Source organism: Tamandua tetradactyla, chromosome 7 (assembly GCF_023851605.1).
Source record: "Tamandua tetradactyla isolate mTamTet1 chromosome 7, mTamTet1.pri, whole genome shotgun sequence".
NCBI classification, from domain to species: Eukaryota; Metazoa; Chordata; class Mammalia; order Pilosa; family Myrmecophagidae; genus Tamandua; species Tamandua tetradactyla.
The window spans coordinates 50,662,914-50,687,641 of NC_135333.1; the positions used below are offsets into that span (position 1 = coordinate 50,662,914).

Sequence of the window (24,728 nt, forward strand, 5' to 3'; positions counted from 1 at the left end):
AAAATTTTTTTTAATGATGACTATAAGTATTGAATGACATGCAAAAATTCACTATATAGTGTAAGTGTAAAAGCAGCCTAACTGAGCAATATTAACTTGTGCTGGTTTAAAAGGATTATGTGCCCTAGCAAAGCCATGTTTTTATCCTGATCCAATCTTGTGGGATCAGCCATTTCTTTTAACTCCTATTCAATAATGCAGGTTGAAATATTTGGTTAGATTATCTCCATGTAGATTTGATGCGCCCAACTGTGGGTATTTACTTTCTGATTAGCTGGAAATGTGACTCTACCCATTATAGGTGGATCTTGATTATTTTACTGGAATCTTTTAAAAGAGGAAGCATTTTGGAGAGAGCAGTGAGAGAGCCAGGAGAATCACAGAGGCCATGCGGCCAGAGACCTCTAGAGATGAAGAAGGAATATGTCCCCAGGGGAGCTTCATGAAATAAGAAGCTCGGAGAGAAAGTTAGCATATGTTCTCATGTTCACCATGTGCCTTTCCAGTTGAAAGAGAAATCCTGAACTTCATCAGCTTTTCTTGAGTGAAGATAACCTCTTGTTGGTGCCTTAATTGGGACATTTTTATAGACTTGCTTTAATTGGGACATTTTCATGGCCTTAGAACTGTAAACTAGAAACTTAATAAATTCCCTTCATTAAAAGCCATTCCATTTCTGGTACATCGCATTCTGGCAGCTAGCAAAGTGAAACATAACTATATAAAAAAATCTGTATATAGCTAGAGACAGAACTATCTATATTATACCTATGTAGTAATAGGTTTTTGAAGTAATACATAACAAATTATGGTGAAATCATGAGGGCTTTTACATTTTCTGTTTGAGTTTAGCTAGAGAACCTAATTTTATTTTTTCATAAAAACCTATATTGGTATTAAAATAAGAAAAAAACTACTAAAATATTCAATGAGCAGAGATACAGAAAGTCCTTAATATGTAGAGATATTAAGTTTATAGATTTACCGTAAAGGAAAAGAAAGGTCAAACCCTGGGAACGTGAAATAAACTCGTTACATGGAACCAATGTTTATAATAGTACTAGAACTAATGAAATTTCACTTGGAGAAAAAGTCCTGCAAGTTCTGAAACTTCAGAAATGGGAGAATAAGGAACATACTTACGGTTGAGTGAAATCACGAGTGATGAAATCAGAACTCTTGAACAGCAGAAAAATGTCACTGAGCGTTTTACATTTCAAAGAACTATTCATTGCTATCCAGTATGCATCCTAGATTTCAGAGGAAGAATAAGGAAAGTCATGTGAAGTGATTTTTGGAAATGTAATAAGCTTTGATTCTTTAAATGAGCTGTGCCGACTTAAAATTGTTTTCTATTGGATTAAAGAGGTCTTTTATAAAAAAATTTGTCAATGAAATGTTAAAACAGTAACACAATTTAAGAAGGTAATCAGATATCTCAAGCTGCTCTATTTCTAGATACTGTGACATTTTTGTTCTTAGAAAATTTCTGTTAAACTGAAGTGAATGGCTGAAGGTTTCAAAAAGGGCAAAGAATGAATTTCCTCAGAATTCTAATACAATCAGCAACAAAAGAAGTTGAAACTGTCTCTTGGTAGAAGATATAGTGTATCATGGACCCATGAAAGTATGTAGCAAAACCAGGAAAATAAATAAGGGGACAAACAATGATAAATTCCACAGCATTTTTTCTTAGAATTGGGTATATAATCAGACAACCTATGGGGATATAAAAAGAAATGAATAACAACACAAAGAATAGGCAAACAACAAGAAAAGCACTTAAGTGGTCCTACCCTTGGGGCACTCCAGTTAAGTTTAGGAAATACGCTACCCCCCAGGGAGTTGATGGCTTCTTGGACTTTAGTGGTAAACTCAGGAAATTCTGGTGCCTAGAGAGAAAGAGAAGAAATCAGCTGGGCAAGTCAGTATCATGAAAATCAATAAATATGGAAAACACAATTAAGATCTTAAGGTTATAGTTCAGGGTGCTAAAAAACAGAATTTCTGAACTCAGATAAATAAGATCAATGATCAAATGACATCTAACCAGAAAAGGGGGGTAAAAAGAAAATCCTGGTCAAATGGCACTTTCCAAAAACAATTAAAACCCACAAAGCTAAAATGACAGACTTCATTAGGCATCCGAGATGTGAGGAACGAATTAAAAGACAGAATATCACCTGTCTTCTAGTTCTCAAAATTCACCCTCCACATTTATAATGTCAGAAGCACGTCCATTTGGAGGGAAGGAGTGCTGGACATATCCCTGAAAGGCTTACTTAGAATGAAAAATAAATCTTGTGGTAAAACGTTTTTAAACACTGGTAATTTCTGAGACGTTTTAATATAAACAAAACTCAAAAATAAGAACCTGGCAAGATAAAATGTTCTCTTTTTTTTCAGCTGATTTTTAAAAATATCTATTTTTATAAGCAAGTGATTAAACATTTTAACTGTTCATTTCAATCAGGGAGTAACGAGAAATGTGGTTGTTGAGGAGTTTAACTTGATTCCATTATGCCCTGCCTTGGGCCTTATATGTCATGATCAAAGCAGTGTGTGGAAATAAACTAAAGAAAAGAGGATGAGTCATTTTAAGTGAGGTAGAGACAATACAGAAATGTTAACCCGGACTCTCCATATAGCTACTTATCTGTATTATTTCCTCTTTATATTTGCTGCCACCTACTGGGCAATTGCAAGTTCTGAAAAACTCAAGTAATAGTGAGTTCTGTGATAGGAAAAAAAGCTAGGTCAAAACTAAAACTACACATTCCAAAAATAAATCAAGTGATTTATGAAGATCCCCAAGATCTAACCTAATTATAGACAAGAGTCTGGGAGGCAGACCAAAGAAATGGAAGTCAAAAGAAACGGCAATTTATCTTATAAACTAGAAATTAGCTTTTAGCAAAAGGCAAATAAGGAAGGAGGCAATTCAGGGCAGAGTAGGTTTGCTTTCTTTCTGTTACAGGTATCAAGTGAAAAAAAAACAATCCGGACTTGGTCAGGAGAGTATTACTGCAAGGGGAGGAAGGGGTTAACACATTACAAAGAACGCTCTAACTATAAGGTCTATGAGCCTCACAAAAATTAGGCAAAAAGGGTTTTCCTTTAGAGAGGAATAAATCAGGTGTGGGGAAGTGGGATGAAAGAGTGGCATGATCTGACATATTTTATGCTGAAGCAACCTATTTTCTGGAAGGTAGCTTTAGACTTCAGTCTGTGTGGGAAGGAGAGACGCTCAGCCAAAAGTCTGGTTAACAAGTATCTTGTTCCAATTGCTCAGTGGGAACCAACAGCTGAGCTAATAATCTGTGAGACCAAGCTCATAAACGTGGAGGGTCTGCATCTGGCTTGTTGTAGGTAAGCAAGAGGAAGCATCCCTTAGTCTTATCTAAGTCCCATGGAAAGGGTGGAACACAAAGGAAGAGGGACTTCATAACCTACCCAGTTTTCCAGAATGAAAGGGCCAGGGTAAAGTTAAACACTGTAAAATCATATAGGCTAAGTACCTCTCAGTTATTTAAGATCCTGCCTGTGTATATCTTTTATTAGATCACTTCTTTCACATAGGTGCTTGATACTAAACTACAGCAATTTATAAAGAGGCACTCAAAATGAATAACAGCATAGAGTCCTTTATTTTCCATTCACCTCTTCCCATCAAAGGGAATTATGATTTAGGGGTTGTCTTTCCAACTTTATTCACTAGAGGACCTGCTGCACCACCCTCACTCAACAAAGGCATCTTTCTTTTTAATTAATTTTCTAAAAATTATGATGTCTTAAATTTATAAAAAATATATTACTCATATTCCTGGATCAAAACATTCAATATTTTGGCATATTTGCTGCAAATCTTTATATTTTTTAAGGAAAAACACAGATAAACAAATGAAGCTCCTTACCTTCTTCCTCTCTTCCTTAATCGTCCCCTCTCCCAAAGGCAACCATCAGTACAAAATTGGTGTATAATCATCTATATTCATGATTTTCTACTTATATGTACTTGTCTATAAACAACATATGTGACTGAAATAATTTTATATTAATGCCGTCATCTGGTATATATACTTCTGGTAACTTTCTTTTTAAAATTTGTCATTGCACTTCTGAGATTGAACCACCTCAATAACTTTTTGCAATAATTTTTAAGTGAATGTGTTTGCATGCACAGTAATGAACTATTGAAGATTTGTCAGTACCTTGTCCTTTCCCACCCTGGGTCCTGGCTCACATTTTTCCTCAGCTAAGTGTGTTTTGTGATGACTGTGCCCTCTGCACAACTCCTCTTAGTTCCATCCAGTGAAACCCAACAACTTTTTAATCATTTTGTAATAATTTCAGACTTACAGAAAAGTTACAAAAGAGTACTAAGAACTTCCACATACCCTTCACCCAGATTCCTCATTTTACCACAATTGATTTTGCTCTCTTTTGCTGTATTTGTTTACATACATACAACACATATGTAATATAAATATATGTTTGAGAATAAGTCGCAGATATGATGTACCTTTACTCCTAAATACTTTGTATTTTGTAAACAGTAAATCCAGCAAAATTATCAAAATCAGGGTGCTAACCCTTATATAATACCACTATCAAATCAAGACCTTACTCAAATTTCATCAACTGTCTACTGTCTTTATAGGAAAGGAAAAATCAAACTTTTTTTTTCAATCTAGGATCATTCACTGCATTTATATCATGTCTCTTCAACGTGATAACTAATCTGTGGTAGATCCTCTGCCTTTCTCTCATTACCTTGACATTTTTGGAGAGTACAGGGCATTTTTTCTATAGAATTTGTAAACCACTGCGTGTGCCAGATGTCACTTCATGATTAGATTCAGGGCGTACAGCTTGGGCAGGAATGTCAAGGGTGGTGTGCCCTCTGCAGTGTCACACCAGGAAGCACACAATGCAACTCTGGTCCATCACTGAAGAGGCTGACTTTAATCACTTCATTAAAGAGGTATCCGCAGGTTTTCTGCTATAAAGTTACCAAATTTTCCCTTTGTAAGAAATAACTAATTTGGGAGAGAGACTCTGAGGATATGCAAGCATTTTCTTTCTCATTAAATATTCAACCCTGGGTTTTAACATGTTCAATCCATTATTACTATGGTGTTTGCAAATGGTGATTTCTAATTCTACCATTCCTTCTATCATTGATTAGTTTGGTGCCTTTTCCACTATAAAGAACGGTTTTCCTTTCTCCCTTGTGTATTTGATTTTTTTTAACTTTTTTTAAACTTTTTTTATTAATTAAAAAAATCAAAAAACAAAACATTAAGATATCATTCCATTCTACATATACAATCAGTAATTCTTAATATCATCACATAGTTGCATATCATCATTTCTTAGAACATTCGCATCGATTTAGAAAAAGAAATAAAATGACAACAGAAAAAGAAATAAAATGATAACAGAGAAAAAAAGATTACACATACCATACCCCTTACCCCTCACTTTCATTTACCACTAGCATTTCAAACTAAATTTATTTTAACATTTGTTCCCCCATTATTTATTTTTATTCCATATGTTCTACTCTTCTGTTGATATAGTACCTAAAAGGAGCATCAGACACAAGGTTTTCACATTCACAGAGTCTCACTGTGAAAGCTTTATCATTGTTCAATCATCATCAAGAAACATGGCTACTGGAACACAGCTCTACATTTTCAGGCAGTTCCCTCCGGCCTCTCCGCTACATCCTGGATAACAAGGTGATATCTACTTAATGCATAAGAATAACCTCCAGGATAATCTCTTGACTCTGTTTGGAATCTCTCAGCCATTGACACTTTGTCTCATTTTACTCTTCCCCCTTTAGTCAAGAAGGTTCTCTCAATCCCTTGATGTTAATTCTCAGCTCATTCCAGGGTTTTTCTCAGTCCCTTGATGCTGAGTCTCAGCTCATTCCAGGATCTCTGTCCCAAGTTGCCAGGAAGGTCCACAACCCTGGGAGTCATGTCCCACGCAGAGAGGGGGAGGGTGGTGAGACTGCTCGTCATGTTGGCTAGAGAGAGAGGCCACATTTGAGCAACAAAAGAGGCTCTCTTGGGGGTGACTCTTAGGCCTAAATTTTAAGTAGACTTGACCTATCCTTTGTGGGGTTAAGTTTCATATGAACAAACCCCAAGACTGGGGGCTCAGCCTATAGCTTTGGTTGTCCACACTGCTTGTGAAAATATCAAGAATTCAACTTGGGGAAGTTGAATTTCTCACCACTCTCACCATTCCCCGAAGGGGGCTTGCAAATACTTTTCCAGTCACTGATCAAATCATTCTGGGATTCATCGGGGGATCACTCTGGACAAACCAATAAAATCTCATGTCCTACCTGAGATTCCAAGTACTTATGACATTCAATCAAACTATCTACATGGGTTATATTACGAAATGCTCTAGTCAAAATCTAAATTTTGTAACAAATAAACATTTTTTGCTTTAGTCTCTCACATAATGTGACATTTTAAAGTATTAGTTATCCTCTATTTTCAGCAACCTGCAATAATGACAATCCTTTGTTCTTCCTCATGCAAAAACATTTTTTAAATTTGTACACTGTACATTTCACTATTATTTTACACTCTAGGCATTCCTAGATTATACCATCTCGATCTTTAACATCTATCTTTCTTTCTGATTTCATTTATGTCCCCAGCCCTCCTCCCTCTATCATTCTCACATGCAGCTTCATTCAGGGTTTTAACATAATTACATTACAGTTAGGTATTATTGTGCTGTCCATTTCTCAGTTTTTGTATCCAGTCCTGTTGCACAGTCTGTATCCCTTCAGCTCAAATTACCCATTATCTTACCCTGTTTCTATCTCCTAATAGTCTCTGTTACCAATGACATATTCCAAGTTTATTCACTAATGTAAGTTCGTATCAGTGAGACCATACAGTATTTGTCCTTTAGTTTTTGGCTAGTCTCACTCAGCATAATGTTCTCTAGGTCCATCCATGTTGTTACATACTTCAAAAGTTAATTCTGTCTTAAAGCTGCATAATGTTCCATCGTATGTATATACCACAGTTTGTTTAGCCACTCGTCTGTTGATGGACATTTTGGCTGTTTCCATCTCCTTGCAATTGTAAATAATGATGCTATAAACATTGGTGTGCAAGTGTCTGTTTGTGTCTTTGCCCTTAAGTCTTCTGAGTAGATACCTGGCAATGGTATTGCTGGGTCATATGGCAATTCTATATTCAGCTTTTTGAGGAACCGCCAAACTGCCTTCCACAGTGGTTGCACCGTTTGACATTCCCACCAACAGTGGATAAGTGTGCCTCTTTCTCCACATCCTCTCCAGCACTTGTCATTTTCTGTTTTGTTGATAATGGTCATTCTGGTGGGTGTGAGGTGATATCTCATTGTGGTTTTCATTTGCATTTCTCTAATGGCCAGGGACATTGAGCATCTCTTCATGTGCCTTTTGGCCATTTGTATTTCCTCTTCTGAGAAGTGTCTGTTCAAGTTTTTTTCCCATTTTGTAATTGGATTGGCTGTCTTTTTGTTGTTGAGTTGAACAATCTCTTTATAAATTCTGGATACTAGACCTTTATCTGATATGTCATTTCCAAATACTGTCTCCCATTGTGTAGGCTGTCTTTTTACTTTCTTGATGAAGTTCTTTGATGCACAAAAGTGTTTAATTTTGAGGAGCTCCCATTTATTTATTTCTTCAGTGCTCTTGCTTTAGGTGTAAGGTCCATAAAACCGCCTCCAATTATAAGTTTTATAAGATATCTCCCTACATTTTCCTCTAATTGTTTTATGGTCTTAGACCTAATGTTTAGATCTTTGATCCATTTTGAGTTAACTTTTGTATAGGGTGTGAGATACGGGTCCTCTTTAATTCTTTTGCATATGGATATCCAGTCCTCTAGGCACCATTTATTGAAGAGACCGTTCTGTCCCAGGTGAGTTGGCTTGACTGCCTTATCAAAGATCAAATGTCCATAGATGAGAGGGTCTATATCTGAGCACTCTATTCGATTCCATTGGTCAATATATCTATCTTTATGCCAGTACCATGCTGTTTTGACCACTGTGGCTTCATAATATGCCTTAAAGTCAGGCAGCGTGAGACCTCCAGCTTTGTTTTTTTTCCTCAAGATACTTTTAGCAATTCGGGGCACCCTGCCCTTCCAGATAAATTTGCTTATTGGTTTTTCTATTTCTGAAAAGTAAGTTGTTGGGATTTTGATTGGTATTACACTGAATCTGTAAATCAATTTAGGTAGAATTGACTTCTTAACTATATTTAGTCTTCCAATCCATGAGCATGGTATGCCCTTCCATCTATTTAGGTCTTCTGTGATTTCTTTTAACAGTTTCTTGCAGTTTTCTTTGTAGAGTTCTTTTGTCTCTTTAGTTAAATTTATTCCTAAGTATTTTATTCTTTTAGTTGCAATTGTAAATGGAATTCGTTTCTTGATTTCCCCCTCAGATTGTTCATTACTAGTGTATAGAAACACTACAGATTTTTGAATGTTGATCTTGTAACCTGCCACTTTGCTGTACTCGATTATTAGCTCTAGTAGTTTTGCTGTGGATTTTTCAGGGTTTTCGACGTATAGTATCATAGCATCTGCAAACAGTGATAGTTTTACTTATTCCTTTCCTATTTTGATGCCTTGTATTTTTTTCTTGTCTAATTGCTCTGGCTAGAACCTCCAACACAATGTTGAATAATAGTGGTGACAGTGGACATCCTTGTCTTATTCCTGATCTTAGGGGGAAAGTTTTCAGTTTTTCCCCATTGAGGATGATATTAGCTGTGGGTTTTTCCATATATTTCCTTTATCATTTTAAGGAAGTTCCCTTGTATTCCTATCCTTTGAAGTGTTTTCAACAGGAAAGGATGTTGAATCTTGTCAGATGCCTTCTCTGCATCAATTGAGATGATCATGTGATTTTTCTGCTTTGATTTGTTGATATGGTGAATTACATTAATTGATTTTATGTTGAATCATCCTTGCATACCTGGGATGAATCCTACTTGATCATGATGTATAATTCTTTTAATGTGTTGCTGGATTCGATTTGCTAGAATTTTGTTGAGGATTTTTGCATCTATATTCATTAGAGAGATTGGTCTGTAGTTTTCTTTTTTTGTAATATCTTTGCCTGGTTTTGGTATGAGGGTGATGTTGGCTTCATAGAATGAATTAGGTAGCTTTCCCTCCACTTCAATTTTTTTGAAGAGTTTGAGCAGGGTTGGTACTAATTCTTTCTGGAATGTTTGGTAGAATTACATGTGAAGCCATCTGGTCCTGGACTTTTCTTTTTGGGAAGCTGTATTTGATTTTAATTATTATTTATAGCAAGATAAGATCATGGAATCTTAGTAAATAGGCTATAACTTATTACCATCCTTATTTATTAGTACACCCAAATTTTTGTTCTGTGGCTTCAAGCTGGCTTCTGGGTCCTTTCTGTCTTGTTCCCATCATCCCTGGACTACATCCTTAACCTTCTGGCATGAGAAGTTGCTCCCGGCTCATCTTACCTTTCCTAACCCCAGTCCTGAATTTCTCCAATGAGCTTCCATTCCGTTCAGTGGAAAATGGTGTTTAGAAGCCAAGATTAGGGACTAGGTATACTCACTGCTACCACAGGGCCATTGCTTCTAGAAATTCTCAGCAGCACTTGGAAAGATAAACACACACACACACACATACACTCACATGCACACATTATTAACTACTGAATCTCTTTCTCTTTCTCCCTCCCTTCCTCCCCTCTTCCTCAGTCTCCCTCCATCCATCCCCCTCCCCATCCTCCTCCCTCCTCCTCCCCCTTCCCCTCTCCCTAACTCTCTATCTCCTTCTCTCTCTCTCCCCCTCTCCCTAACTCCCTCTCTCTATGTCTCTCTCAAAAGCCATGAGTTGATATTGACAATCCTAGCCACTCTTAAGGTCCAGGCCAGATACTACCTCCCTTATGCACTTTCAGACGCCCTCACTCTCTGTTCTGACAGCACTCTGTCATCTAACACCTCCCCACATTATCTTCCCCCACTGGTTTAGAAACTCCTTAATGGCTAGAATAAAATCATATTCATCTCTGTTTCCTCATAGTTAATGCCCTGTACATGGCAGATAAAGAACAGATATGGTAAGTCGAACTGATCTGTCACAAGAAGAGTGACTGATTTGTATGACATACAGATAATGTAAAACAGGCAAACTTTCCAGTTCTGCATATGTTGACAAACATAACTTTTTATACTTAAGGAAATATGTCAGTCTTAGGCATCTCCATTTTCTTTGGCCCCAGAAACTGTACCTCTTCCATTAAAAACAGAAGTATCTTCTTATTTATAGTTGTGGTAGAGCACACCCTACCATATCCTAAAACTAGTTTCTGTTTCTGGGCCTTCACATATATTTCCAGGAAATTTTATAAGATTTCTCTTATCTCAAGGTATGAGGAGTTTCATTTGCCCACTATATTTTTAGAAATAGATTTTTTATTTCAGTCATTCCTTTAAAAATATGTTTATTAAAAAATGTGACAAGGGGTGCAAGAGTAGTTCAGTGGTAGAATTCCTGCCTCTCATGCAGGAGACCCGGGTTCGATTCCAGGCCCATGCATTCCTCCCACCCCCCCAAAAATTCAACAAATGGTGCTGCAATAATGGGATAGTCACATGGAAATAGAATGAAATGTGATCCCCACCATATAGCATACAAAAAAATGTGACAAGAGCACTCATTCTGAAAGACTATAATATGCTTCTAAATTTTCATATAAAATATTGGTTAAAGTTACACTTTATCCTCTCTCACTTGAAAGTGTAATTTTTATGTTATTTTTACTTTAATAAGTACAATCACTTTAATTTAGCTTCTACAAATCTAGTCAATCTCATTATTTAATGTTAGGCTTGATTCCTTCTTTCAGAGACAAACAGAAATATGTCAAAGCATCAAAAGAGTATTTAGAATATTTCCTTTGAAATCAAAGGAAGAAGAGGGCAAACCATGTTTGTCTAGTTAATGAGTAGAGTTTTTTCCAAATAATAAAAAAATGGGTATTTCACAAAGAAAAGGACATTTGAAATGGCACATACAAGGGAACTTGGAGGGGTAGCATTTGACACCCGCAGCGAACTGCTGGGGACAGAAAGCAACTACCCCACACAGGTGCCACTCTGCTCTTACCGTGAGGGTGGCTGTGTTCTCATCATCCGACCACTGCAGTGGGAAAAAGGACAGAAACAAACGTTAAATTTAAACAGAGATTTTGGCTGCCAAAAGGTAGTTCCACAGAAGCTTTTACCAACCATCAAGAACTGACAGAAACATTTTTTCTCAAAACTCTAGAACTGAAGTAGCAAGGCAAGTGCCAAATCAAGAAAAAGGTTACTTAAAAGTAGAAGGATTTCCTGGCACCCTTGCTGGCTCCTCCCCATCTTGTTTGGCAGCAGAACTGGCTCACATTGCCACTGAGAATCCTTGGTGCTGGTTCCCAAGGGAGCAGAGTAAACCCTGTACATATAACTGGGAGTTTGTAGGTCTGACACTCTGTCTTGTAGTGGCCTGAAGGACTCAACATCCTAGAATTTGCCCTGCATACAGAAGGCAGCTTGCAGAACACTGGACAGCAGTCAAGTCATGCTACCTGGGGCAAAGACCACTGGCTGTAGGACTACAGTGCAGGTCCAGGGACCATGAGGAGACAGGAAGCAATGGCCCATGCAAAGGAGAAGATTAAAGTATTACAAACCATCAATGAGGAGAATGAGATCTGGGACATACCAAAGACTTAAAAAAAAGGTCCTAAATAAGCTCAAAAAGTTAAAGGAAAACACAGACGAAGAACTAAAGGCAATCAGGAAAATGATAGATGAACACAAAGAGAATATCAACAGAGAGAGAGAAGTTATGAATAGGAACAAAACAGTACCAAAACCACAGTAACAGAAATTTAAAATTCCCTAGGGGGGGTTCAACAGCAAATCAGAACTGGCAAAAGAAACAGAGAACTTAAAGTTTAAGACAATTGAAATAATTCAGTCTGAAGAACAGAAAGAAGAATGAAGAAAAGTGAACAGAGCATTAGTAACCTGTGGGATATCATCAAGTATACCAATATACTTTGTGGGAGTCCTAAATGGAGAAGAAAGAAAGGGGCAGAGAGAATATTCGAAGAAATAATGGCTGAAAACTTTCCAAGTTTAACAAAAGACATAAATTTACGCATTTAGACACTGAACAAACTCCAAACAAAATAAACCCAAAAAAAGCCATACTGTGGCATATTATAATCAAATTGCCAAATGCCAAAGAAAAACAGAATTCTGGAAGCTCAAGAGAGCAACATGTCACATATGAGGGGGCCTCAATAAGTTTAAGTGCCAATTTCTCATTGGAAACCACGGAGGCAAGAAGGCAGTGAGATGACATATTTAAAGAGCTGACTGCAAAAATATCCAGCAAAACTGTCCTTCAAAAATAAGTAAGAGATTAAAATACTCTCAGATAAACAAAAGCTGGAGGTCTAACGGTCTCACAGATCAGCCCTATGAGATGCATAAGAGAGTCTACAAATTGAAAGGAGAGGATAATAAACAATAAATTGAAGATACATGAAGAAATAAAGGACTCCAGTGAGAGTAACAATATGGATAAATATAAATAACAGTACTATTGCATTGTATTTCTAATTTGTAACTCCATTTTTAAATTCCTACAGATCTAAAAGGCAAATGCATAATATGTAATGGTGAATCAATGGCTCTGGTCTCATAATGTATAAACTTGTCATTTGTGATAAGAACTGCATAAAGAGGTGGGAGGATAAAGGAGCATAGGAACATAGTTTGTGTATGCTTTTGAAGTTAGGCTTGCATCAAAGCAAATGAGGGTATTATAGATTTAAAATGCTAAATTAAAAGCTATGGAGGGCGGGCCACAGTGACTAACTGGCAGAGTTCTCACCTGCCATGCTGGACATCTGGGTTCGATTTCCAGTGCCTGTCCATGCGAAAAAAAAAAAACTATAGAAAGTACAAAGAAAATATCAGAGAATATGCAAGCTCAGAGGTATAAAAATTAGAGCATGGGTTGCCATGGGCAGGAAGCAAGAGGAACGAGGAATTAATGCATATGAGTACAGGGTTTCTGCTTGGGGAGACAGGAAAATTTTAGTAATGGATGGTGGTAAGGGTACAACAACATGTGAATGTGATTAATTCCATTGAATGATATGCTTGGAAGCAGCCGAGAAAGAAACTTTATGTTGTATATGTTTCCACAATCAAAAACTAAGAATAATTAAAGAGACAATGACAATTCAATGCACTACATCAACCCTGGATGGGATCTAAGCATGGGAAGAAAAAAAGCTGTAAGGAATATTGTTGGGACACATGAAAAAATTGAAATATAGACTGTAAGCTTCAAATCAATGTTAAATTTCTTGAACTTGATAATTACACCTCAGGTGGTTACATAAGTGAGTATTCTTATACTTACAGAATGCACATTCCAGTATTTCAAAGAGCATGATGTATTCAACTTACTTGCCAATGTTCAGAAAATACAGATTGATGGATAGATATATAGACAGACAGACAAACAGACATAGATGAATTGATAGATGGATGGATAGATAAATAGAACTAAATGGCAAATGTGGCAAAATCTTTAAATCAGTGGATCTGGGTATCTGGGAAGGTAGGGGTATGTTGGAGTTCTCTGTATGGACTCTATATATATTATTTTTGTAACTGTCCTAAAAGTTTGAAAGTATTTCAAAATAGAAAGTTAAAAATAAAATTACATACACACACACACAAAGGCACTGCTAGATCTACAAATGACACATAAATGGGAAAGTTAAAAATAAAAGTACACACAAAGGCACTGTTTCATCTACACATGGCACACAAATAGGAGGCATACTTTCCTGACTACAAAGTACATGAAAAAAGTATATGTCAAAGTGAGATTTTCAAGTAATCTCTCACTTTATCAAATGTATGCTGAGATCCAAGTGTCAAAACCATTTCAGAAGTCATTTAAACAGTCTAAGTAATAGATGATTTATTTGTACCAACCTGTATTTCTTCTGTCTCATCATCACTGTCTGGCTGAGAACGTGCTGGTGGATCTTCCCTAGAAAAATATAAATCAAAAATTAAGCAAGACAAAATAAATAAGATAAAAGAAAAAGAAAAAAATTAAGCAAGAAAAAGGCTTTGGTACTATGTAGTCATTATTACAGGTGTCTATAAAAAATAGATAGCCTTAGAATTGGAGGCCAATATTGGGAAAAGTTTACATCTTGAGACTAAAACTAATAAAACTAAATAATGAGAGTATACTTCCAATAAAAATTAAAACTTTCTGTCTTCTCAGAATGCACAAAAACAAGCGAAATAAAAACTCAAACTCCCTCAGAAAGCACTAAAAACAAGAAAAGCTCAAATTCCATCTCTGATGATGCTAAGAATACTTTGAACTCCAACATGTGAGAAAGAGAAGATGACTGGAATGAAGGAGATGCCAAAAAAAAATAAAAGACATGTGAAGAGCTGTTCAACCATGCTGATGAGACCCCCAAGGGCCAAAACAAGTCATTATTTTTTGGACAGTGAAGGCAGAGTGAGAAGCTGATGAAATTATCCTGAATCTAGAACACCAGAAATGCACTAACCAAAATACAAATTTTGCATCAAATAATTTCCTAATTTAAAACTTGGGTTCTAGTTTGCTAGCTGTTGGAACACAATATACCAGAAACAGAATGGCTTTTAAGAAGAGGAATTTAATGAGTTGCTAGTTTACAGTTCTAAGGCTGAGAAAATGTTCCAATTAAAACAAGTTTATAGAAATATTCAATCAAAGGCAACCAGGGAAAGATACCTTGGTTCAAGAAGACCGATGAGGTTCAGGGTTTCTGTCTCATCCGAGAAGGCACATGGTGAACACAGTGGTTTCTCCCTCGGCTGGAAAGGCACATGGTGAGCAGAGCGTCATCTGCTAGCTTTCTCTCCTGGCTTCCTGTTTCATAAAGCTCCCTGGAAGGTGTTTTCCTTCTTCATCTCCAAACATTAGAAGCACTGGCTGATGGATTCTGCTTCGTGGTGCTGCAGCATTCTCTGCTCTCTCTGAATTCCCTTCATTCTCCAAAAATGTTTCCTCTTTTATAAGACTCCAGAAACTTTTTAAGACCCACTCCAATGGGTGGAGACATGTTGTCACCTAACCAGCTTAACAACCACTCTTGATTAAATCACATCTCCAGGGAGATTATCTGATTACAGTTTCAAACATACAGTACTGAATAGGGATTATTCTGCCTTTATGAAATGGGATTTGGATTAAAACATGGCTTTTCTAGGGTCCATACATCCTTTCAACCAGCACAACTTGTATGGTCAGCTTAGCTGAACACCATAAATACATGGAATTTTAAATAGGGCATGAGATTTTGTTGGTTTGACCAAGTTAGTGTGATGCTCCGATAAATCCCAGAGTGACTTGGACAGTAAATAAAGAAGTATTTGCAAAGTCCCCTTAGGGGAACAGGGAGAAAGGGAGAAATATTCAAGTTCCCCATTTGGAGAATTTCTGATATTCTTGCAAGCAGTGGGGACAACCAAATCAATAGGCCAAGCCCTTGATCTTGAGGTTTGCCCCTATGAAACGTATCCCTGCAAAGGACAGGCTAAGTTTACTTAAAATCAGGCCTAAGAGTCACCCCCAGAGAACCTCTTCTGTTGCTCAGATGTAGCCTCTCTCTAAGCAACATGGCAAGTAAACTCAATGCTCCCCACCCTCACCACCTACGTGGGACATGACTCCCAGTGGTGTAAATCCCTTATATTCTGAAACAGCTAGAAGGAAAAATCTGAGAGGATGGTATGGTAGCCATGACATACTCTGGGATCTGTCCTGTAACTACTCATTCAAGAGTGCTTTGAAAACTATTGCTTTTTTTTCTCTTTGCTTTGTGTATCTGTTACATTACTTTTTTTAACTTTAAGTTAAAAAAAAAAACATGGCAGGGAGAAAGATCAAAGGTGATGGTGGAGTTATACAGAGAAGGTCCGATTTAACAAATGAGTATGAGTGTTGAATCATTATACTGATATTTATTTTAGTCTCTAGTACCTTAGAGCATCTAGAAATAAAAACCTAAAATTGTAGAATTATAACCCATACCAATCTCTGAAATCTGTTCTACAACTAATTGTTGTGATGTACTTTGAAATTTATTGCTTTTATGTATATATGTTATTTAAAGAGAAGGAGGAGTACAACAGAGAAGATAGGATTTAACAATTGAGTATGACTTCTGAATCATTATATTGATATTTCTGTTGGTCTCGAGTGTATGGAGGAACTAGAAGAAAAAGCAAAAAATCGTGGACCTGTAACCCATACTAAACTTTAAAATCTGCTCTACAACTACTTGTTAAAATGTACTTGGAAACTTATCACTTTTTTGCGTGTATATATATATTATATTTCAGAATAAAAAAATGTTTAAAAAATGTCATTCGAAGTGTGGGAGAAGGTTGTCAAGGTAGAGATGTCACAAATAAAAACATAGATGTTAAAACATTCCCATTATGTTTGGGAAACAGTGAAATAGGATGAGGGTGCTGGTTTTAGAGACAGAGACAGAACTGAATGTCTCAGTTCTGCCACTGTTGGCCAACAGCTTATTAGCCCCTATGCCCCATCTATAACGTAGGGATTATAGCAGCTACAGAGCTGCCGCAAAGACTTGAAATGTAAACATACTGTGTTGGTTTGAAAGAATGCATGGACCCTAGAAAAGCCATTTTTAATCAAAATCCCATTTCGTAATGGCAGAATAATCCCTATTCAATACTGTATGCCTGAATCTGTAACTAGATAATCTCCCTGGAGATGTGATTTAATCAAGAGTGGCTGTTAAGCTGGATTAGGTGACGACATGTCTCCATTCATTTGGGTGGGGCTTGACAAATTTCTGGAGTCCTATAAAAGAGGAAACATTTCAGAAAATGAGAGATTCAGAGACAGCGGAGCAGAACAATATAGCCACAAAAAGCAGAGTCCACCAGCCAGTGACCTTTTGGAGATGAAGAAGGAAAATGCCTCCTGGGGAGCTCCATGAAACAGGAAGACAGGAGAAGAAGCTAGCAGATGACGCCTTGCTCACCATGTGCCCTTCCAGTCGAGAAAGAACTCTGACTCTGCTCGCCATGTGCCTTTTCACTTGAGAGAGAAACTGTGAACTTCATCGGCCTTCTTGAACCAAGGTATCTTTCCCTGGTTGGATGCCTTTGATCGGACATTTCTACAGACTTGCTTTAATTGGGACATTTTCTCAGCCTTAGAACTGCAAACTAGCAACTTACTAAAATTCCCCTTTTTAAAAGCTATTCTGTTTCTGGTATATGCATTCTGGCAGGTAGCAAACTAGAACACATACCAATGCAAATTCAGAGAGTCAGAAACTAGAATACAGATTACTGGAGGCCAGGGTGGGGTACAAGTTAATGCTTACCTGGTACAGAGTTTTTGTTTGGGTGATGGAAAAGTTCTAACAATGGATGGTGGTGATGGTAGTGGTGGTAATGGCAGCACAATATTGTAAATTTAATTAACACTACTGAATTGTGTATTTGAAAATGATCAAAATGGAAAATTTTAGGTTGTATATGTATAATCAATAAAACGAAAAAACAAACAGATCTAAATACACAGTGAACCTAATGCAAACTACAGACTATAATTCATAGTGTAATTATAATGATAATAAAAGAACGTACCTAATATTTGTTTTGCAAATGGCAGCTGCTACTATTCTGTCTTCAGGGAGACAGGAAAGAAAGAACTCTGTTCAAAAAGGGGTGATGGGGATTAAGGCTTGGAAGGGAGATGCCATCTGAGTCAGGCTCAACTTCTGGGCCTAATTCAAGTATGCCTCTAATATAAAAACTCACTGGATCACCCTAGCTCTCAGCGATTATTCAAACTCCCAAAACACTATTTAGCAAAATACTGCACAAATTTACTCTTAAACATTTTTCAAAACACAATTCTGACATCTAGTTCTTGACATGTTTAACTTTGCTACTAAGCCTGGATTCCCAAAGTCAGAGGTCCACCAATATGGTTTCATTGTGAGTAGTAAGGTAATAAATGTACAGTGAAAATGAGCCACTAGCTACACCAGAAATGTGTATTACCAGCCCTCTATCCCACATCCATTGTAGGCAATGAAAAACCAAGTACACTTTCTCACTGAACCCTGGATGCTGCCTAAAAGTCCTATTCAACACATCACTCCAGTTAGCCATAAGCAGTAGACATAAGCTGGCAAACAAGATAAACCTAGTTAGCATCCTTGGTCTAGACTATTCATTTCACTCTTAGCAGAAGCTACCATGGAAAGAGTAAAGTAACCATGTTTGCTAACTCATTCACCATGTATTTATTGAGCTCAAACTCTATACTAGCTTATTAACATACACAAGACACCTCATAGAGTTTATCATCTGGCATGAAAGGTATGCACTATATATGGTATGGAAGTAACATAAGACAAGGCATGAAAAACGAGGGGCTATGGCAGCCCCTAACAGCCACCCCCCCCCACTCTTCTTTGCTAATAAAAACCCCAAATATGATCAGGTTACTAAGTGTCTATGTACCCTGAAGAACTCTCCCCAACTGCAATGGTGACTAGAGATTGGTCCCAGCCCAACATGGTTATTCCATTTCCTTTGCCAGTGATCTACAGGGAAGGACCCCAACCTGAGGAGAAGGCTGCTAGAGGCTTCTACGAAAGCTGTCCTTGCTCTTAGAAAAGGACATGAGACAGGAACTCAGGTATTCTGGCCCCTGGTTATGAGTGTGCAAATACATGATACATGGAGGTACTGCAGCTAACCTGGACTGCAAGTGTCCTCCTACTGTAGAGGATAACCAAGAAATTCACTGTGAAGCTGAGAGTCCTAACAATACTAACAGAACTGTCATACCTGAGGCTTTCTTCTTTGGTGAAATATAATAGCATCATTGATTAACCCATTCTTTAAGTTGGTTATACTTTTACTTGCAACACCAAATCATCTCAATTGATACTGGGAGCAAAACAGAGGGCAAGGCAATTAGATTAGAGTACAAACAGAAAAAAAAGGCTTTTGTGGTAGAAGGAAATGAAGTAATTATATTCAGACTTGTTCTGTTTTTTAAGTTCTATGTACCAAATAACCTGGAAACTGAGAGAAAAATGTTCAATTCAGGAATTTTACTTTCTGAAATAGGTAACTCTAAAATACTAGCAAAAGTGCATAAACTGGACAAGTAGTAAAAGGTTTTGGCAATAATGGTTCAGAATCTTAAAAATACTTAAGAGCCTTTGCCCTATAATTTGAGTCTAAAATTTTTATTCTGTGGAAATAATTCTAAATGCAAACAAATGTGTTTGGCAAAGATATGCTCATCAAAACATTATATATATATACATATTTTTAAAAAGTTGTAAATCACCTAAATGTCCAAAAACCATGAAAATTAAGCCAATTATGGCAAATGCACATACATGAAAATTATGCAGTCATTAAAGATAATTTTGTCTAATTTGTAAAACAGAGAAATTCTTATGCCAACATGGTCAATGAAAAAAATATATAAAACTACTTATATAATATGCACTCAACCTACCCTAAAATGGATTTTAAAAGACTAGAGAAAATACATCAAACTGTGAATGGTACTTGTTTTTAGGTGGTGGAATTAAAGGTAATTTTTTTCTGCTTTATTATTCTTTTCTGAAATTTTCATATTTAGTATATGTGGTAGTTAGATTCAGTTGTCAACTTGGCCAGGTGAAGGCACCTAGTTCTGTGGTGCCTTGAGCCAATGTCTTGCTGTGGACATGAGCCAATGGTACGTGAACCTCATGTGTTGCTGATTACATCTGCAGTCGGCTGGGAGGCACGCCTGATGCAATGAATGACGTTTGACTTAACTGGTTGGTGCTTAAGTGAGAGCTCAACGTAGCACAGCCCAAGCAGCTTGGCATACGTAATTTCAGCACTCCCAGCTCAGCCCAGGCCTTTGGAGATGCAGAAAGGAATCACCCCGGGGAAAGTTGTTGGAACCCAGAGGCCTGGAGAGAAGCCAGCAGAGATTACCCTGAGTCTCCCCACATAAGAAAGAACCTCAAATGAAAGTTAGCTGCCTTTCCTCTGAAGAACTAACAAAATAAACCCCTTGTTATTAAAAGCCAATCCATCTCTGGTGTGTTGGATTCTGGCAGCGGGCAAACAAGAACAGTATAATAAGCAAATACTGCTTTTATAATCATAAAAAGGACATGTTTTTTAAATGATGGAATTTCTAAACATTTGGATTCCTCCTCTACCCATACCCCTTTCAGAATTTATCTTCCTAAACAAAAGCTAGTAGTCTGTGCTAGCAACCGATACTACTTGATATATCTCAAATACCTACAAATAACTTACAGTAGTAGTTCACTACCGACTGCCCACAGTAAAAAGAATATTCAATAAGAATAGTTTGTTAACCCCATTGCAATTAAAATACTACATATATCAGCAGAAATTTTAAATACTAATAGATGCAGTTATGGTATTCTATAAATTATATTGTAAATACCATGTACTCAAGCAACTCTAGTAAGTGTTACTGAAACTCAAAGACTCAAAAAGATTAGAATAGAAAGGGACCTACTGCACAAGGGACACACTGAGATGGATATACTCCCACACATACACATGCAAATACAACAACTGAGTATTAGCTTTTTTTTACTTTTTTATTGTATAGTATAACATATAAACAAAGCAAAGAAATAAAAAAGCAACAGTTTTCAAAGCACTCCTCAATAAGAAGTGCAGGACGGATCCCAGGGTTTGTCATGGGCTACCACAAGATCCTCTCAGATTTTTCCTTCTAGCTGCTCCAGAATATAGGAGGCTAGAAGGCTTAAATACTTTTTTACCATCACAAAAAAACTTTTTCTTTCCTTTTTGTGAAAAATAACATATATACAAAAAAGCAATAAATTTCAAAGCATAGCACCACAATTAGTTGTAGAACGTATTTCAGAGTTTCACATGGGTTACAATTCCACAATTTTAGGTTTTTACTTCTAGCTATCATAGTCATTTGTTAAGCTCTATCTTCTCTGTATAACTCCACCATAACCTTTTATCTTTCTATCACTCTCTTTAGGGCTCTTTGGGCTATGGCCATTCTAACTAACTTTTTCATGTTGGAAGGGTCTGTCACTAACATGGGGTAGGGTGATGGACCTAGCTAATGCTCTGGAGAGGCTGGGCCCTCTAGATTTCAGGACTTATCTGCTCCAGGACCTACCTGGAGGTTGAAGATTTCTGGAAAGTTACTTTAGTGCATGGAACCCCTGTGGAGTATTGCCCTGGGTGTTCTTTAGGATTGGCTGGAATGGTCCTGGTTGGGGTTTGGGAGGTTATGACAGGTAGCAATGTCTAACTGAAGCTTGCATAATAAGAGCAAACTCCAGAGTAGCCTCTCTATTCCATCTGAACTTGCTCTGCAACTGATACTTTATTAGTTTCACTTCTTTTCCCCATTTTAGTCAGGATGAAATTGTTGATCCCATGGTGCCAGGGCCGATTCATCCCTGGGAGTCATCTCCCATGTGGCCAGGGAAACATTTACCCCTGGATGTCATGTCCCACATAGGGGGAAGAGCAATGATTTCACTTGCAGAGCTGGGCTTAGAGAATGTGAGGCCACATATGAGCAACAAAAGAGGTCCTCCAGAGGTATCTCTTAGGCATACCTATAGGTGTGTATATATATATATATATATATATATATATATATATATATGCCTGTTATAAAAGCTTACAATTAGGCTCCTGTTTCCTTGTAAGCATTTTCTAAAGGAGACCATACCATTGTTCTTTTGTTTCTGGCTTATTTTGTCTCGCCAAATGTCCCACACACTCATTCATATCCTTGTTTGCCTCATGACTTTGTTCCTTTTCTGTAGCATAACACTCATTCATAAGCATACAACATCATTTGCCAATCTACTTCTCTGTCAGTGCATTCTTCACCCACCTGCATTCATCAGGGGTCACGTATAGCACTCAAAGTCCACAGTCCATCAACACTCTCAATTTTAGATAATTTCATTGTTTCCAAGAGAAAGAAAACCAATAAACACACCTTCACCAATCAGGAAATCTAAACTTCCTCTTAACTCTTATCCCTTCCCCCATTATTTACCTCTGCTGTTGTGGTGGTAGAGCCGATGTTTCCCTTTTAAACACAGCACATAGCATGCATTAGCAGTTTTACCCCATACCCTGGACTTAAGCACTCTCTGTACATGAATCACACCTCTGAAGTAGTTCTTGCAAGAACTAATTTATATTTCTAGTGTTAATCAGTGGAACGCATTGGTCTATACAACCCTCTCAATTTTGTTCATCTTCATTATAGTAATATTACTTATAGACCCACTAGAAAACTACCTTCACTTCTATGTATTCCCTTACATTGACGTTCAAGCACATTAGCTAACCGTTCACTCATCTCTAGCTTCTACATATCTCTACGTCCCCTATATTCTGTATTATAAGCCTCTGATTTTACCTTTCCCATATTCCTAATAGTGGAGTCACACAGTATCTATCCTTTTGTGTCTGGTTTATTTCACTCAGCATTATGTCCTCAAGGCTCATTCATCTTGTCATGTGGCTCAGGACATCATTTCATCTTACTGCTGCATACAATTCCATAGTATGTATATACCACATTTTGTTAATCCACTCATCTGTTGATGAGCATTTGGATTGTTTACATCTTTTGGTGATTGTGAAAAATGCTGCTATGAATACCAGCATGCAAATGTCTGTTTGTGTCATTGCTTCAGCACTTCTGGGAGTATAACAAGTAGTGCTATTCCTGGGTTATTGGGCAACTCGATATTTACTTTCCTAAGGAACTGCCAAACTGTCTTCCACAGTGGCTGCACCAGTATACATTCCCACCAGTCATGCATAAGTGCCCCAATTTCTCCATATCTTCTCCAACATTCAGTTTCCTGTTTGTTTAATAGAAGACATTCTTATAGGTGTGACGTGATATCTCACTGTAGTCTTGATCTGCATTTCTCTTTTGGAAAATGTAACTAAACATCTCTTCAAGTGCTTCTGAGCCATCTGTATCTGCTCTTCAGAAAAACACCTATTCATACCTTTAGCCCATTTTATAACTGAGTTGTTTGTTCTTTTGTGGTTGAGTTGTACAATTTCTTAAAGCACACAAGATATCAAACCTTTATCCGAAGTGTGATTTCCAAATATTTTCTCCATTGAATTAGCTTCCTCTTCATCTTTCTGACAAAGTCTTTTGAGGTGCAGAGGCATTCGCATTTATCTATTTTTTCTTTTGTTGCTTGTGCTTTGGGTGTAAAGTTTAGGAAACTACCTCCTATTACTAGGTCTTGAAGATGTTTCTCTATATTTTCTTCTCGAAGCTTTATGGTGTTAGTTCTCATATTTAGGTATTTGATCCACATTGAGTTAATTTTTGTATAGGGTGTAAGTAGGGGTCCTCCTTCATTCTTTTGGCTATTGATATCCAGTTCTTTCATGCCCATTCACTGAAAAGATCATTTTGTCCCAGTGTAGTGGATTTGAGGGCCTTGCCAAAAATCAGCTAACAATAGGTTTAGGAGTCTACTTCTGCACTCTCAATTCAATTCCATTGGTCAGAGCTTATATCTTTAAGTCAGTACCACGCTATTTTGACCACTGTGGCTTTATAACAGGTTTTAAAGTCAGGGAGTGTTAAACCTCCCACTTCATTCTTCTTTTTTAGGATGCTTTTAGCTATTTGGTATCTCTTTCCCTTGTAGACAAATTTAGTAACTAGCTTTTCCAAGTCTTTGAAGTAGGTTGTTGGAATTTTGATTGGGTACTGTGTTGAATCTGTAGATTAATTTGGGCAGAATTGACATCTTAACTATATTTAGCCTTCCTATCCATGAGCAGGGAATCTTTTTCTACCTATTTAGATATGCTTTGATTTCTTTGAGCAACGTTATATAGTTTTCTATGTACAAGTCCTTTACATCTCTAGTTAAGTTCATTCCTAAGTACTTGATTCTTTTAGTTGCTATTTTGAATGGAATTTTTTCCTTAACTGACTCCTCAGCTAGGTCATTGGATAGAAATATCCAATAGAAATGTTAGTCTCCAGTTTCTGCTTCTCAGTTCCTCAGCTTTTGCAACTAGGGCCACTCTATATGGTACAGAAGGCTCTTCCAGTTCATCTGTACTCCTGAATTGCCATCTTAGTCACCCTCACTTTCCTTCTCTAACTTTTCCTTGGAACAGGGCTGAACTTGATCTTCCCTATTCGGCCATCTTACCAGAACTCCCCAGCAACTGAGTTTTAAAAAAACACATTTGTCCTAAAAAAGATCAAAGTGGGAGGACTAACACTCCCCTGATTTTAAAGCTGTTTATGAAATCACAGGTCAAAAAAGCGTGGTACTTGGCACAAAGATAGACATATTGATCAATGGAATCAAAACTAACAATGTGGAAATAGACCACCAAATTTATGGTCAAATGATCTTTGACAAGACCCCCAAATCCACTAAACTGGGATAGAATAGTCTTTTCAATAAATGGACATAGGAAAACTGGATATCAA

At 37.2% G+C, this 24,728-nt stretch overlaps 1 protein-coding gene and 1 non-coding gene across 5 annotated transcripts in view; one reads left to right on the plus strand and one right to left on the minus strand.

Moving 5' to 3' along the window:
- Nucleotides 1-24,728, minus strand: part of CDC123 (cell division cycle 123) — a 97,767-nt gene that overhangs the window by 51,731 nt on the left and 21,308 nt on the right. For 2 of the 4 annotated variants that reach the window (XM_077169419.1, XM_077169416.1), the window contains 4 exons: nucleotides 14,099-14,156; nucleotides 11,199-11,231; nucleotides 1,797-1,892; nucleotides 1,144-1,250 (listed from right to left, as the gene is read on the minus strand). In XM_077169419.1, the coding sequence (XP_077025534.1) occupies nucleotides 1,144-1,250; nucleotides 1,797-1,892; nucleotides 11,199-11,231; nucleotides 14,099-14,156 (294 nt within the window). The remainder of the gene's footprint in view (nucleotides 1-1,143; nucleotides 1,251-1,796; nucleotides 1,893-11,198; nucleotides 11,232-14,098; nucleotides 14,157-24,728) is intronic. The other 2 variants (XM_077169420.1, XM_077169418.1) reach the window with 1 other exon arrangement.
- Nucleotides 10,558-10,628, plus strand: TRNAE-CUC (transfer RNA glutamic acid (anticodon CUC)). Its single transcript has one exon. It is a non-coding gene; the product is annotated as a tRNA-Glu (tRNA).